Source organism: Somniosus microcephalus, chromosome 21 (assembly GCF_052327205.1).
Source record: "Somniosus microcephalus isolate GS21.2 chromosome 21, FLI_Smic_1.0, whole genome shotgun sequence".
Taxonomy (NCBI): domain Eukaryota; kingdom Metazoa; phylum Chordata; class Chondrichthyes; order Squaliformes; family Somniosidae; genus Somniosus; species Somniosus microcephalus.
The window spans coordinates 80,230,168-80,246,716 of record NC_141007.1 but is presented as its reverse complement, the minus strand read 5'-3'; the positions used below and the strand labels follow the sequence as shown (position 1 = coordinate 80,246,716).

Sequence of the window (16,549 nt, the reverse complement as noted above, 5' to 3'; positions counted from 1 at the left end):
TCTTTCCCGACCTGCAGACTCGTGCTATGTGTCCTACTTTTCCACACTGTCTGCACACTTTGCCTTTGAACCAGCAATCATTCTGGTCGTGTGTTGTTCTGCCGCAGCGATAGCACTTCTCTGTTCCATATGACATTTCGTTTGTGCCATATTCTTGCGGTCTCTGTTGTATCTCTGCAGCGCCCCGTGCTGCTGCTTCATATGATACCGCAATGCTGAAAGCCTTTTCCAGCGTAAGGTCCTTTTCAGATAAAAGCCATTTCTGGGTTCCTTCACTTTGAAGCCCACACACAAACTTGTCCCTTAAGGTATCTGCCAGTCCCGCTCCAAACTGGCAGTGTTTCGATAGTTTGCGCAGTTCTGTTAAATAATCAGCATTGCTTTCATCCTTATGCTGGTTCCGTTTGTGAAACTTGAATCTTTCTGCTATCAGCAGCGGTGTGGGGTTTAACTGTTCCTTTAGTATCGTTACTATGTCTTCAAAACTCTTTTCCATTGGCTTCGTTGGGGTTACTAGATTTCGTAATAAACCATACGTCTTTGCACCCATTAAATTTAACAATACCGACGCTTTCTTGTCATCTGACACCTCATTTGCCTTGCAGTACACCTCTATTCGTTCGACATATGTAGTCCAATCTTCGACTTCATTGTCAAATGCAGTGATACTGCCACTCTTCGGCATTTTGGGTGTGGTTTAAAATGGCGTCTCCCAATGGCTTAAAATGGCATCTCCTGCGCTTTCCTTCCTCCCCCGCTGCTGCCAACGCCGCTCCCGGCGGTTCTCGTGGCAATGGCGGCGCCCTGTAGGTTTCTGCACGTCTCTCTCCGACGCTGCTCGGCCCCTGAACACCGGCTGCGTCCTGTGCGCTCTGCCCTCTCTCTCTCTCCCCCGTCGATGCTGCTCGGCCCTTTGCTGTGCCGCTCGGTCGGGCTCTACCCCGCCGCTGTCCGGGAAGGGTCTGCGCACTACCTCTGGCCAGCCCGTTTCGCTGGACCACCTCGACTGGAAAGCCAAGCCTGGCTCTCGACAACCTCCCCCGCAATTCTTGAGTCTCTGCTGGATGACTGGGCGGTTGCCCGTGGTCGATGCCCGAGTCTCTGACCTTGACCTCCAATCCACTGATCTCCAGGAACGAATCCCCGGGAGGTGATGCAGAGTTGCAGGTAGGTTCGAACTTGCCTCGTCGTCAATGTTGTGTCCGTGTATAATAAGACACAGACTGCGGAGAATGGTACAACAGGTGTTTACTCAACGTGGCTCACAGTGGAACTGATCTGTACAGATTACTACTCAGGGCTATATACAGGTGTGGTCACTGCCGGTACTGCAGTATACATGAGCTGTAAAAGATAGTTCCCCCCTTAAAGGTATATACATTACACACTTTAGTTTATATTGTCTCTCCTCATTCTTCCGACCAGAATGTATTCACACTTCTCTGTGTTAAATTGCATCTGCCGCATGTCTGCCCATTTCACCAGTCTATCTGTGTCCTCCTGAAGTCTGTTACTATCCTCCTCATTGTTTACTGTATTTCCGAGTTTCATACCATCTGCAGACTCTGAAATTATGCCCTGTGTACCCAAGTCTAGGTCATTAATATACATCCAAAAATGCAGTGGTCCTAATACCGACCCCTGGGAAACACCACTGCACACTTCCCTCCAGTCTGAGAAACAACCGTTCATAGAAACATAGAAGATAGGAGCAGGAGTAGGCCATTTGGCCCCGCGAGCCTGCTCCGCCATTTAATGAGATCATGGTTGATCATCCAAACTCAGTACCCTGTCCCTGCCTTCTCCCCATATCCCTTGATCCCTTTAGCCTTAAGAAATATATCTAACTCCTTCTTGAATATATTTAATGAATTGGCCTCAACTGCCTTCTGTGGTAGAGAATTCCACAGGTTCCCCACTCTCTGGGTGAAGAAATTCCTCCTCATCTCTGTCCTAAATGGCTTAAGAAAATGGCCCTAGAAATAGTAAATGCATTGCTGGTCATCTTCCAAAATTCTATAGACTCTGGAACAGTTCCCATGGATTGGAGGGTAGCTAATGTAACCCCACTATTTAAAAAGGGTGGTAGAGAGAAAACAGGGAATTATAGACTGGTAAGCCTGACATCGGTGAGGATGTAACTGGTAGAATAGATGAGGGAGAACCAGTGGATGTGGTGTATTTGAACTTTCAGGCCTTCGATAAGGTCCCGCATAAGAGATTAGCGTGCAAAGTTAAAGCTTTAACTTTGCCAGTTACATCCTCAAAAAATTCCAGTAGATTAGTCAAGCGCGATTTACCTTTTGTAAATCTATGTTGAATTTGTCCGATCTGGCACTGTTTTCCAAGTGCTCTGCTATTACATCTTTTATAATGGACTCTAGCATTTTCCCCACTACCGATGTCAGGCTTACCGGTCTATAATTCCCCGTTTTTTCTCTACCACCTTTTTTAAATAGTGGGGTAACATTAGCTACCCTCCAATCCATGGAACTGTGCCAGAGTCTATAGAATGTTGGAAGATGATCAGCAATGCATCTACTATTTCTAGATCCACTTCCTTAAGTACCCTAGGATGTAGATTATCAGGCCCAGGGGATTTATCGGCCTTCAATCCCGTCAATTTCCCTAACACCATTTCCCTACAAATACTGATTTCTTTCAGTTCCTCCCTCTCATTAGACCCTATGTTCCCCAACACCTCTGGGAGGTTATTTGTGTCCTCCTTTGTGAAGACAGAACCAAAATATGTATTTAGTTGGTCTGCCATGTCTTTGTTCCCCATTATAAATTCCCCTGATTCTGACTGCAAGGGACCTACGCTTGACTTCACCAATCTTTTTCTCTTCACATATCTATAGAAGCTTTTACAGTCAGTTTTTATGTTCCCTGCAAGTTCACCACAACTCTCTGCTTTCTGTTACTTAGCCAATTTCCTATCCACACTGCCTCTGTTCCTTTAATCCCAGGGGCTTTAGTTTTGTGAACAAGTCTATTATGTGGCACTTTATCATCTGCTGCCAAAGCAATTTAGCACCGTGTTTCTGGAGTTTGGGTGCTGCACAGATAAGTAGCCACAGCCCAGAGCAGTGAGGTAAACCAGCACTGGGGAGTGGCCCTATCATCCTCCATCCCCTCCCCCCCTCCACTCTCCACTCTCCCCTCTCCCTATCCCCCTCTCCCTATCCCCTGTTGTGTATGTAACCTGTTCCACCTTAAGAGAGCTTAAGCCTGTTCCACCTTAAGAGATGTACTACTTTCTCAGACTGCTGTAGACGTAATACCGGGGGTGAACACACCGGTATATAAGCACTGTGCAGTAATCTTGTATTCAGTATAGTCCCTACCTCCAACCAGTAAAGACCTGTTTTTATTGTTACTCATTAGTCTGTTTTAATTAACTAAATAATTCACAGACTTAACACTGGCGACGAGTCAGGTTCTTACCCTGCGGCAGTTATTCCACGGCGGTTGAAGAGAGGTTTCAAACCTCACCACTCACCACCCCACTGGAAGTGACAGGCATTAGGACCCTGAAGCCTCCATCAGCTTGTGAACCGGAGTAGAAGACAGGACTGGGGAAGAGAGAGGTACAGGGCGATAGCGATCGGCAGATAAGGGCCGGGCCGGGCCGCTTTCAAGTGCGAGGCGCAGCCGGGCCATCGATCGCATCCGCTGATAAGGGCCGCACTCGGGGGCTGAAGGGAGACGGCGTCGGGGACGGGTGAAGACCGCCAAGCGCGGGAAAACCGCCATTTTGTGGGCGGAGGACGATGGCAAGAGCGGGAAGCCGCCATCTTTGATAACAAGTAAAGAAAATAAAATCTGAGAAATTGCAAATCTACAATGCCTAAACACGGGAATATTAGCACCTTTGATAGTGACCTCGAAGATTGGGCCATATATGTTGAAAGAGTAAAAAATTATTGTAAGGCCAATAAAATTCGTGACCAAGATAAAGCTCTAACATTATTAAATTTAATGGGTGCGAAGACATACGGGCAATTGAAACACCTGTTATCACCAGATGAACCGGCAGATAAGACGTTCGATGAGATTGTTACTGTCCTGAAAGATCATCTAAACCCCACGCCGCTGATGCTAGCGGAACGATTTAAATTTTACGACAGAAGGCAGCTACAGCATGAAAGCAATGCTGAATATTTGCTGGAATTGCGTAAATTAGCGAAATATTGCCAGTTTGGAACGGGACTGACAGAGGCACTTCGAGACAAATTTGTGTGTGGTTTATTTAAACAGGATACACAAAAGCGACTGCTCGAGGAGAATGAGCTGACGCTTGAGAAGGCGGTCACTATGGCAGCAGCACACGAAGCCGCAGCGAGAGGCACGGCAGTAATGCAGCTACGGTCACCGGAGCTCAGTGCACACAAATTGGGTGTGAGTTCTGGCAAATGTTATCGTTGTGGAAAGACAACGCATGATCAGAACCAGTGTTGGTTTAAAAACCAAGAATGTAGAACTTGTGGTAGGCTTGGACATATAGCTAGAGTATGCAGGTCAGCGAAGAAGACCAGCAACAAGAAGTCACCGCAAGGAAAATACGCAAAGGTACACAAGGTGACCGAACAGGAGTCCGATTCAGACGCTAGCAGTAATGAACTGGCTAGCTTAAGAGTACTCAACGCTGGTAAGGGTGCAGACCTCCAGACAATTTGGGTCACTCTTCAGATAGAAGGAGTCCAAGTAAAACTGGAATTGGACACTGGATCGGCATTGACGGTCATAAATAAGAAAGATTACGGAAAGTTATTCCAACATATTCCCCTACAGGATACGGGGATTATATTGGAAACATACACGGGGCAAAGAGTGTACCCCATCGGGAAAATAGAGGTTGCAGTGGTCCACAAGGGCGAAGACAGTCAAATAATGGACTTATATGTGATATCTGAAGGAGGTCCTCCACTACTAGGACGGGAGTGGATTAGGAAAATGAATATGGACTGGCATTTCCTACAAACAATAACGAGTGAGAACTCGGTGAAGATAGTCGGCCCAGACTCTGGAACGGATGATGGTAAGCCCAACTCAGGTGCAAAAGACAAAGTTTCAGCACAGAATTCCACTGAGCAACAACAACATAGTTTAACTGTGGATTCTGAGTCTGGCAAGTCTACTGATGTGCCCATTTCTGAGGGACACCGGGCTCGAACTCAACTCCATTTCAAACTACAACAGCAATTAGAACAAATGCTTCGCCGTTTTGAGCAAGAGTTGAATGCAACGAAAGAGTTCTTTGATATAGAGTTGGAGAATCTGGAAAGACAACAGAAGCAGCTGATGGAGAAAATGGAGCAGGAGCACACAAAACGTCTGATGTCAGAGGAGTTAACGGTCAGCCAACTCCTGCATATGCTGAAGGACAGGACTCTGAAATGGGAAAAACTTGAACACGAACTTCAATATTCAAACGAAAGGGGTTCGGAGCTCTCAAAGGTTATTGGAAGAGCTGAGGTGGCAACACAGACTGAGATGACTGCAACAGAGCAGCCCTTGGATGCCAAAAGTACACTGACTCACGTCAACGTAGAACAACAGACCGCTGAAACAGCTGCTCCGGTAGAGGGATTGCATAGTCCGATCAATCAATCTCCAAAGGAAGTTGAAGTATTAAAATCACAAATGAGGTCACTAGTAAACAACTTGCTGAAAGCCCAGAAAAAGCTGGATGCAGAGGTACACATGAAGAAGTCTCTTCAGGAAAGATGTCTGGATTTGGAACAAGAGCTGGCTAACGTCCAGCTGGGTATGGAGGAAATAGACGACCCTCTCACTGGTCTAGCTCAGGACGACACCGAATATTACTATGACCTGGTGGACGACACCGAATATTACGATGTCCTGTCCTGCCCAGCTTGTAACTTCGACTCCCAAAGTGCAGAAATCATGGAGGAGCACCAAAAGTCTACGGAACATCGGGAGAAGCTGGCTCTACGACGGAAACAGGAGGAAGAGAAGGAGGAACTGCGCATGCAGCTGGCAGCTGTGGCAGCTGACAATGGAGCCCAGAGAGTCTCCAAGAAGCAGAAAAGGAAAAGTAAAAACAGAAGATGACCCATCTGAACCATTATCACCTCTACCAGATCACACACGTGGTCCCTCCGAACGGAGCCAAATCAGTTCGGAAGTTCAAGCTGTTAAATCCATGAAAGGACTATTGAATGAGTAACGTGAACCGACTACACCACAGAGATTGAATCTGTGAACTGTTTTCCGCAGAGACTGAATCTGTGATATGTTACGTTAAACATGAAGTTATATATGTATATATGTTATTACGTTATGTTAAATGGGGGGGATGACTATAAAGCTAAGAAGGGAGGAGTGTTGTGTATGTAACCTGTTCCACCTTAAGAGAGCTTAAGCCTGTTCCACCTTAAGAGATGTACTACTTTCTCAGGCTGCTGTAGACGTAATACCGGGGGTGAACACACCGGTATATAAGCACTGTGCAGTAATCTTGTATTCAGTATAGTCCCTACCTCCAACCAGTAAAGACCTGTTTTTATTGTTACTCATTAGTCTGTTTTAATTAACTAAATAATTCACAGACTTAACATCCCCCTCTCCCGATCTCCCTATGCCCCCCTCTCTTCCCCCCTCCACCTTCTCCCCCTCTCCTTTCCCCTCCCCCTCCACTCTCTCCCTCCCTAGAGCAGAGAAGTTTGAGAGGAGATTTGATAAAGGTGTTCAAAATCATGAGGGGTCTGGACAGAGTAGAGAGAAATTGTTCCCATTGGCAGAAGGGTTGAGAACCAGAGGTGATTGGTAAAAGAACCAAAGGCGACATAAGGGAAAAAAATGTTGGGATCTGGAATGCACTGCCTGAGAGGGCGGTGGAGGCAGATTCAATCACGGCTTTCAAAAGGGAGTTGGATAAGTACCTGAGGGAAAAATATTTGCAGGGCTCCGGGGAAAGGGCGGGGGAGTGGGACTAGCAGAGAGCCGGCATGGGCCGAATGGCCTTCTTCCGTGCTGTAACCATTCTATGATTCTCCCTTCTCCCGCCCTCCCACCCCCGTTCCCTCTCTCCGCTATGCTGCCATGTGTCCAACTGCATCTCATTCGATTGTTGCAGGACCAGGATTTGCGCAGCCAGGTGCAGAATAACATCGTGCAGCTGCAAGCAGAGTGTGAGAAGCTGAACGGCATGACCAGCCATCTGCTGCAGGATGACCAAGCGCACCAGAAGAATATTGAGGTAGGTGACTCTGAGAGTGAATCTGGACCCGCTCACTGGTGACTCTGGGAGTGAATCTGGACCCCGCTCACTGGTGACTCGGAGTGAATCTGGACCCCGCTCACTGGTGACTCTGAGAGTGAATCTGGACCCCGCTCACTGGTGACTCTGGGAGTGAATCTGGACCCCGCTCACTGGTGATCGGAGTGAATCTGGACCCCGCTCACTGGTGACTCTGGGAGTGAATCTGGACCCCGCTCACTGGTGATCGGAGTGAATCTGGACCTGCTCACTGGTGACTCTGGGAGTGAATCTGGACCCCGCTCACTGGTGATCGGAGTGAATCTGGAGCCCGCTCACTGGTGACTCTGAGAGTGAATCTGGACCCCGCTCACTGGTGACTCTGGGAGTGAATCTGGACCCCGCTCACTGGTGACTCTGGGAGTGAATCTGGACCCGCTCACTGGTGACTCTGGGAGTGAATCTGGACCCTGCTCACTGGTGACTCTGGGAGTGAATCCGGACCTCGCTCACTGGTGACTCTGGGAGTGAATCCGGACCCCGCTCATTGGTGACTCTGGGAGTGAATCTGGACCCCGCTCACTGGTGACTCTGGGAGTGAATCTGGACCCCGCTCACTGGTGACTCTGGGAGTGAATCCGGACCTCGCTCACTGGTGACTCTGGGAGTGAATCTGGACCCCGCTCACTGGTGACTCTGTGAGTGAATCTGGACCCCGCTCACTGGTGACTCTGGGAGTGAATCTGGACCCCGCTCACTGGTGACTCTGGGAGTGAATCTGGACCCCGCTCACTGGTGACTCTGGGAGTGATTCCGGACCTCGCTCACTGGTGACTCTGGGAGTGAATCTGGAGCCCGCTCACTGGTGAGTCTGGGAGTGAATCTGGACCCCGCTCACTGGTGATCGGAGTGAATCTGGACCCTGCTCACTGGTGACTCGGAGTGAATCTGGAGCCCGCTCACTGGTGAGTCTGGGAGTGAATCTGGACCCCGCTCACTGGTGACTCGGAATGAATCTGGAGCCCGCTCACTGGTGAGTCTGGGAGTGAATCTGGACCCTGCTCACTGGTGATCGGAGTGAACCTGGACCCTGCTCACTGGTGAGTCTGGGAGTGAATCTGGACCCCGCTCACTGGTGATCGGAGTGAATCTGGAGCCCGCTCACTGGTGATCGGAGTGAATCTGGACCCTGCTCACTGGTGATCGGAGTGAATCTGGACCCTGCTCACTGGTGACTCGGAGTGAATCTGGAGCCCGCTCACTGGTGATCGGAGTGAATCTGGACCCCGCTCACTGGTGATCGGAGTGAATCTGGACCCTGCTCACTGGTGATCGGAGTGAATCTGGAGCCCGCTCACTGGTGATCGGAGTGAATCTGGAGCCCGCTCACTGGTGATCGGAGTGAATCTGGAGCCCGCTCACTGGTGATCGGAGTGAATCTGGACCCTGCTCACTGGTGATCGGAGTGAATCTGGAGCCCGCTCACTGGTGATCGGAGTGAATCTGGAGCCCGCTCACTGGTGATCGGAGTGAATCTGGACCCCGCTCACTGGTGATCGGAGTGAATCTGGACCCTGCTCACTGGTGATCGGAGTGAATCTGGAGCCCGCTCACTGGTGATCGGAGTGAATCTGGAGCCCGCTCACTGGTGATCGGAGTGAATCTGGACCCCGCTCACTGGTGATCGGAGTGAATCTGGACCCCGCTCACCGGTGATCGGAGTGAATCTGGAGCCCGCTCACTGGTGATCGGAGTGAATCTGGAGCCCGCTCACTGGTGACTCGGAGTGAATCTGGACCCTGCTCACTGGTGATCGGAGTGAATCTGGAGCCAGCTCACCGGTGATCGGAGTGAATCTGGAGCCCGCTCACTGGTGATCGGAGTGAATCTGGACCCTGCTCACTGGTGATCGGAGTGAATCTGGAGCCCGCTCACTGGTGATCGGAGTGAATCTGGAGCCCGCTCACTGGTGATCGGAGTGAATCTGGAGCCCGCTCACTGGTGATCGGAGTGAATCTGGAGCCCGCTCACTGGTGATCGGAGTGAATCTGGAGCCCGCTCACTGGTGATCGGAGTGAATCTGGACCCCGCTCACTGGTGATCGGAGTGAATCTGGAGCCCGCTCACTGGTGACTCGGAGTGAATCTGGAGCCCGCTCACCGGTGATCGGAGTGAATCTGGAGCCCGCTCACTGGTGATCGGAGTGAATCTGGAGCCCGCTCACCGGTGATCGGAGTGAATCTGGAGCCCGCTCACTGGTGATCGGAGTGAATCTGGAGCCCGCTCACTGGTGATCGGAGTGAATCTGGAGCCCGCTCACTGGTGATCGGAGTGAATCTGGAGCCCGCTCACTGGTGATTGGAGTGAATCTGGACCCGCTCACTGGTGACTCGGAGTGAATCTGGACCCCGCTCACTGGTGATCGGAGTGAATCTGGAGCCCGCTCACTGGTGATCGGAGTGAATCTGGACCCGCTCACTGGTGATCGGAGTGAATCTGGAGCCCGCTCACTGGTGATCGGAGTGAATCTGGACCCTGCTCACTGGTGATCGGAGTGAATCTGGAGCCCGCTCACTGGTGACTCGGAGTGAATCTGGAGCCCGCTCACTGGTGATCGGAGTGAATCTGGACCCCGCTCACTGGTGATCGGAGTGAATCTGGAGCCCGCTCACTGGTGATCGGAGTGAATCTGGAGCCCGCTCACTGGTGACTCGGAGTGAATCTGGACCCTGCTCACTGGTGATCGGAGTGAATCTGGAGCCCGCTCACTGGTGATCGGAGTGAATCTGGACCCGCTCACTGGTGATCGGAGTGAATCTGGAGCCCGCTCACTGGTGATCGGAGTGAATCTGGAGCCCGCTCACTGGTGACTCGGAGTGAATCTGGAGCCCGCTCACTGGTGATCGGAGTGAATCTGGACCCGCTCACTGGTGATCGGAGTGAATCTGGAGCCCGCTCACTGGTGATCGGAGTGAATCTGGAGCCAGCTCACTGGTGAGTCTGGGAGTGAATCTGGACCCCGCTCACTGGTGATCGGAGTGAATCTGGACCCTGCTCACTGGTGATCGGAGTGAATCTGGAGCCCGCTCACTGGTGAGTCTGGGAGTGAATCTGGACCCTGCTCACTGGTGACTCGGAGTGAATCTGGAGCCCGCTCACTGGTGATCGGAGTGAATCTGGAGCCCGCTCACTGGTGATCGGAGTGAATCTGGAGCCCGCTCACCGGTGATCGGAGTGAATCTGGAGCCCGCTCACTGGTGATCGGAGTGAATCTGGAGCCCGCTCACTGGTGACTCGGAGTGAATCTGGACCCCGCTCACTGGTGACTCGGAGTGAATCTGGAGCCCGCTCACTGGTGATCGGAGTGAATCTGGAGCCCGCTCACCGGTGATCGGAGTGAATCTGGAGCCCGCTCACTGGTGATCGGAGTGAATCTGGACCCCGCTCACTGGTGATCGGAGTGAATCTGGACCCCGCTCACTGGTGATCGGAGTGAATCTGGAGCCCGCTCACTGGTGACTCGGAGTGAATCTGGAGCCCGCTCACTGGTGATCGGAGTGAATCTGGAGCCCGCTCACTGGTGATCGGAGTGAATCTGGACCCTGCTCACTGGTGATCGGAGTGAATCTGGACCCCGCTCACTGGTGACTCGGAGTGAATCTGGAGCCCGCTCACTGGTGATCAGAGTGAATCTGGAGCCCGCTCACTGGTGATCGGAGTGAATCTGGACCCTGCTCACTGGTGATCGGAGTGAATCTGGAGCCCGCTCACTGGTGATCGGAGTGAATCTGGAGCCCGCTCACTGGTGAGTCTGGGAGTGAATCTGGACCCTGCTCACTGGTGAGTCTGGGAGTGAATCTGGACCCCGCTCACTGGTGATCGGAGTGAATCTGGACCCTGCTCACTGGTGATCGGAGTGAATCTGGAGCCCGCTCACTGGTGATCGGAGTGAATCTGGAGCCCGCTCACTGGTGATCGGAGTGAATCTGGACCCCGCTCACTGGTGACTCTGGGAGTGAATCTGGACCCTGCTCACTGGTGATCGGAGTGAATCTGGAGCCCGCTCACTGGTGATCGGAGTGAATCTGGAGCCCGCTCACTGGTGATCGGAGTGAATCTGGACCCCGCTCACTGGTGATCGGAGTGAATCTGGACCCCGCTCACTGGTGATCGGAGTGAATCTGGAGCCCGCTCACTGGTGATCGGAGTGAATCTGGACCCCGCTCACTGGTGATCGGAGTGAATCTGGAGCCCGCTCACTGGTGACTCGGAGTGAATCTGGACCCTGCTCACTGGTGATCGGAGTGAATCTGGAGCCCGCTCACTGGTGATCGGAGTGAATCTGGACCCTGCTCACTGGTGATCGGAGTGAATCTGGAGCCCGCTCACTGGTGATCGGAGTGAATCTGGACCCCGCTCACTGGTGATTGGAGTGAATCTGGAGCCCGCTCACTGGTGATCGGAGTGAATCTGGAGCCCGCTCACTGGTGATCGGAGTGAATCTGGAGCCCGCTCACTGGTGATCGGAGTGAATCTGGAGCCCGCTCACTGGTGATCGGAGTGAATCTGGAGCCCGCTCACTGGTGATCGGAGTGAATCTGGAGCCTGCTCACTGGTGATCGGAGTGAATCTGGAGCCCGCTCACTGGTGATCGGAGTGAATCTGGAGCCCGCTCACTGGTGACTCGGAGTGAATCTGGAGCCCGCTCACTGGTGATCGGAGTGAATCTGGAGCCCGCTCACTGGTGACTCGGAGTGAATCTGGAGCCCGCTCACTGGTGACTCGGAGTGAATCTGGAGCCCGCTCACTGGTGATCGGAGTGAATCTGGAGCCCGCTCACTGGTGACTCGGAGTGAATCTGGACCCCGCTCACTGGTGATCGGAGTGAATCTGGACCCCGCTCACTGGTGATCGGAGTGAATCTGGAGCCCGCTCACTGGTGACTCGGAGTGAATCTGGAGCCCGCTCACTGGTGATCGGAGTGAATCTGGAGCCCGCTCACTGGTGATCGGAGTGAATCTGGACCCTGCTCACTGGTGACTCGGAGTGAATCTGGAGCCCGCTCACTGGTGATCGGAGTGAATCTGGAGCCCGCTCACTGGTGACTCGGAATGAATCTGGAGCCTGCTCACTGGTGACTCGGAGTGAATCTGGAGCCCGCTCACTGGTGATCGGAGTGAATCTGGAGCCCGCTCACTGGTGACTCGGAGTGAATCTGGAGCCCGCTCACTGGTGATCGGAGTGAATCTGGAGCCCGCTCACTGGTGACTCGGAGTGAATCTGGAGCCCGCTCACTGGTGATCGGAGTGAATCTGGACCCTGCTCACTGGTGATCGGAGTGAATCTGGAGCCCGCTCACTGGTGATCGGAGTGAATCTGGACCCTGCTCACTGGTGATCGGAGTGAATCTGGAGCCCGCTCACTGGTGATCGGAGTGAATCTGGAGCCCGCTCACTGGTGATCGGAGTGAATCTGGAGCCCGCTCACTGGTGATCGGAGTGAATCTGGAGCCCGCTCACTGGTGATCGGAGTGAATCTGGAGCCCGCTCACTGGTGATCGGAGTGAATCTGGACCCGCTCACTGGTGATCGGAGTGAATCTGGAGCCCGCTCACTGGTGATCGGAGTGAATCTGGAGCCCGCTCACTGGTGATCGGAGTGAATCTGGAGCCTGCTCACTGGTGATCGGAGTGAATCTGGAGCCCGCTCACTGGTGATCGGAGTGAATCTGGACCCCGCTCACTGGTGATCAGAGTGAATCTGGAGCCCGCTCACTGGTGATCGGAGTGAATCTGGAGCCCGCTCACTGGTGATTGGAGTGAATCTGGAGCCCGCTCACTGGTGATCAGAGTGAATCTGGAGCCCGCTCACTGGTGATCGGAGTGAATCTGGACCCTGCTCACTGGTGATCGGAGTGAATCTGGAGCCCGCTCACTGGTGACTCGGAGTGAATCTGGAGCCCGCTCACTGGTGATCGGAGTGAATCTGGACCCTGCTCACTGGTGATCGGAGTGAATCTGGAGCCTGCTCACTGGTGATCGGAGTGAATCTGGAGCCCGCTCACTGGTGACTCGGAATGAATCTGGAGCCCGCTCACTGGTGACTCGGAGTGAATCTGGAGCCCGCTCACTGGTGATCGGAGTGAATCTGGACCCTGCTCACTGGTGATCGGAGTGAATCTGGAGCCCGCTCACTGGTGACTCGGAGTGAATCTGGAGCCCACTCACTGGTGATCGGAGTGAATCTGGAGCCCGCTCACTGGTGACTCGGAGTGAATCTGGAGCCCGCTCACTGGTGACTCGGAGTGAATCTGGAGCCCGCTCACTGGTGATCGGAGTGAATCTGGAGCCCGCTCACCGGTGATCGGAGTGAATCTGGACCCCGCTCACTGGTGACTCGGAGTGAATCTGGACCCCGCTCACTGGTGATCGGAGTGAATCTGGACCCTGCTCACTGGTGAGTCTGGGAGTGAATCTGGAGCCCGCTCACTGGTGATCGGAGTGAATCTGGACTCTGCTCACTGGTGATCGGAGTGAATCTGGAGCCCGCTCACTGGTGATCGGAGTGAATCTGGAGCCCGCTCACTGGTGATCGGAGTGAATCTGGAGCCCGCTCACCGGTGATCGGAGTGAATCTGGAGCCCGCTCACTGGTGATCAGAGTGAATCTGGACCCCGCTCACTGGTGACTCGGAGTGAATCTGGAGCCCGCTCACTGGTGATCGGAGTGAATCTGGAGCCCGCTCACTGGTGACTCGGAGTGAATCTGGAGCCCGCTCACTGGTGATCGGAGTGAATCTGGAGCCCGCTCACTGGTGACTCGGAGTGAATCTGGAGCCCGCTCACTGGTGACTCGGAGTGAATCTGGAGCCCGCTCACTGGTGATCGGAGTGAATCTGGAGCCCGCTCACCGGTGATCGGAGTGAATCTGGACCCCGCTCACTGGTGACTCGGAGTGAATCTGGACCCCGCTCACTGGTGATCGGAGTGAATCTGGACCCTGCTCACTGGTGAGTCTGGGAGTGAATCTGGAGCCCGCTCACTGGTGATCGGAGTGAATCTGGACCCTGCTCACTGGTGATCGGAGTGAATCTGGAGCCCGCTCACTGGTGATCGGAGTGAATCTGGACCCCGCTCACTGGTGACTCGGAGTGAATCTGGACCCCGCTCACTGGTGATCGGAGTGAATCTGGACCCTGCTCACTGGTGAGTCTGGGAGTGAATCTGGAGCCCGCTCACTGGTGATCGGAGTGAATCTGGACCCTGCTCACTGGTGACTCGGAGTGAATCTGGAGCCCGCTCACTGGTGATCGGAGTGAATCTGGACCCTGCTCACTGGTGAGTCTGGGAGTGAATCTGGAGCCCGCTCACTGGTGATCGGAGTGAATCTGGAGCCCGCTCACTGGTGACTCGGAGTGAATCTGGACCCTGCTCACTGGTGAGTCTGGGAGTGAATCTGGAGCCCGCTCACTGGTGATCGGAGTGAATCTGGAGCCCGCTCACTGGTGACTCGGAGTGAATCTGGAGCCTGCTCACTGGTGATCGGAGTGAATCTGGACCCTGCTCACTGGTGAGTCTGGGAGTGAATCTGGAGCCCGCTCACTGGTGATCGGAGTGAATCTGGAGCCCGCTCACTGGTGACTCGGAGTGAATCTGGAGCCTGCTCACTGGTGATCGGAGTGAATCTGGAGCCCGCTCACTGGTGACTCGGAGTGAATCTGGAGCCCGCTCACTGGTGATCGGAGTGAATCTGGAGCCCGCTCACTGGTGATCGGAGTGAATCTGGAGCCCGCTCACTGGTGACTCGGAGTGAATCTGGACCCCGCTCACTGGTGATCGGAGTGAATCTGGACCCTGCTCACTGGTGATCGGAGTGAATCTGGACCCCGCTCACTGGTGACTCGGAATGAATCTGGAGCCTGCTCACTGGTGATCGGAGTGAATCTGGACCCTGCTCACTGGTGATCGGAGTGAATCTGGACCCGCTCACTGGTGATCGGAGTGAATCTGGACCCTGCTCACTGGTGATCGGAGTGAATCTGGACCCCGCTCACTGGTGACTCGGAGTGAATCTGGACCCCGCTCACTGGTGAGTCTGGGAGTGAATCTGGAGCCCGCTCACTGGTGACTCGGAGTGAATCTGGAGCCCGCTCACTGGTGATCGGAGTGAATCTGGACCCTGCTCACTGGTGACTCGGAGTGAATCTGGACCCCGCTCACTGGTGATCGGAGTGAATCTGGACCCCGCTCACTGGTGATCGGAGTGAATCTGGACCCTGCTCACTGGTGATCGGAGTGAATCTGGAGCCCGCTCACTGGTGATCGGAGTGAATCTGGAGCCCGCTCACTGGTGATCGGAGTGAATCTGGAGCCCGCTCACTGGTGACTCTGGGAGTGAATCTGGAGCCCGCTCACTGGTGATCGGAGTGAATCTGGACCCCGCTCACTGGTGATCGGAGTGAATCTGGACCCCGCTCACTGGTGATCGGAGTGAATCTGGAGCCCGCTCACTGGTGATCGGAGTGAATCTGGACCCCGCTCACTGGTGATCGGAGTGAATCTGGAGCCCGCTCACTGGTGATCGGAGTGAATCTGGACCCCGCTCACTGGTGATCGGAGTGAATCTGGACCCCGCTCACTGGTGATCGGAGTGAATCTGGAGCCCGCTCACTGGTGATCGGAGTGAATCTGGACCCTGCTCACTGGTGATCGGAGTGAATCTGGAGCCCGCTCACTGGTGATCGGAGTGAATCTGGAGCCCGCTCACTGGTGATCGGAGTGAATCTGGAGCCCGCTCACTGGTGATCGGAGTGAATCTGGAGCCCGCTCACTGGTGATCGGAGTGAATCTGGACCCTGCTCACTGGTGATCGGAGTGAATCTGGAGCCCGCTCACTGGTGATCGGAGTGAATCTGGAGCCCGCTCACTGGTGATCGGAGTGAATCTGGAGCCCGCTCACTGGTGACTCGGAGTGAATCTGGAGCCCGCTCACTGGTGATCGGAGTGAATCTGGAGCCCGCTCACTGGTGATCGGAGTGAATCTGGAGCCCGCTCACTGGTGATCGGAGTGAATCTGGACCCCGCTCACTGGTGATCGGAGTGAATCTGGAGCCCGCTCACTGGTGATCGGAGTGAATCTGGACCCCGCTCACTGGTGATCAGAGTGAATCTGGAGCCCGCTCACTGGTGATCGGAGTGAATCTGGACCCTGCTCACTGGTGATCGGAGTGAATCTGGAGCCCGCTCACTGGTGATTGGAGTGAATCTGGACCCGCTCACTGGTGATCGGAGTGAATCTGGAGCCCGCTCACTGGTGATCGGAGTGAA

At 53.7% G+C, this 16,549-nt stretch overlaps 1 protein-coding gene across 3 annotated transcripts in view; it reads left to right on the top strand.

The window, feature by feature from the left end:
* Window positions 1-16,549, top strand: part of LOC147103009 (uncharacterized) — a 205,586-nt gene that overhangs the window by 130,521 nt on the left and 58,516 nt on the right. For all 3 annotated transcript variants that reach the window (XM_085964036.1, XM_085964034.1, XM_085964035.1), the window contains exon 10: window positions 7,103-7,225. In XM_085964036.1, coding sequence (XP_085820162.1) covers window positions 7,103-7,225 — 123 coding nt within the window. The remainder of the gene's footprint in view (window positions 1-7,102; window positions 7,226-16,549) is intronic.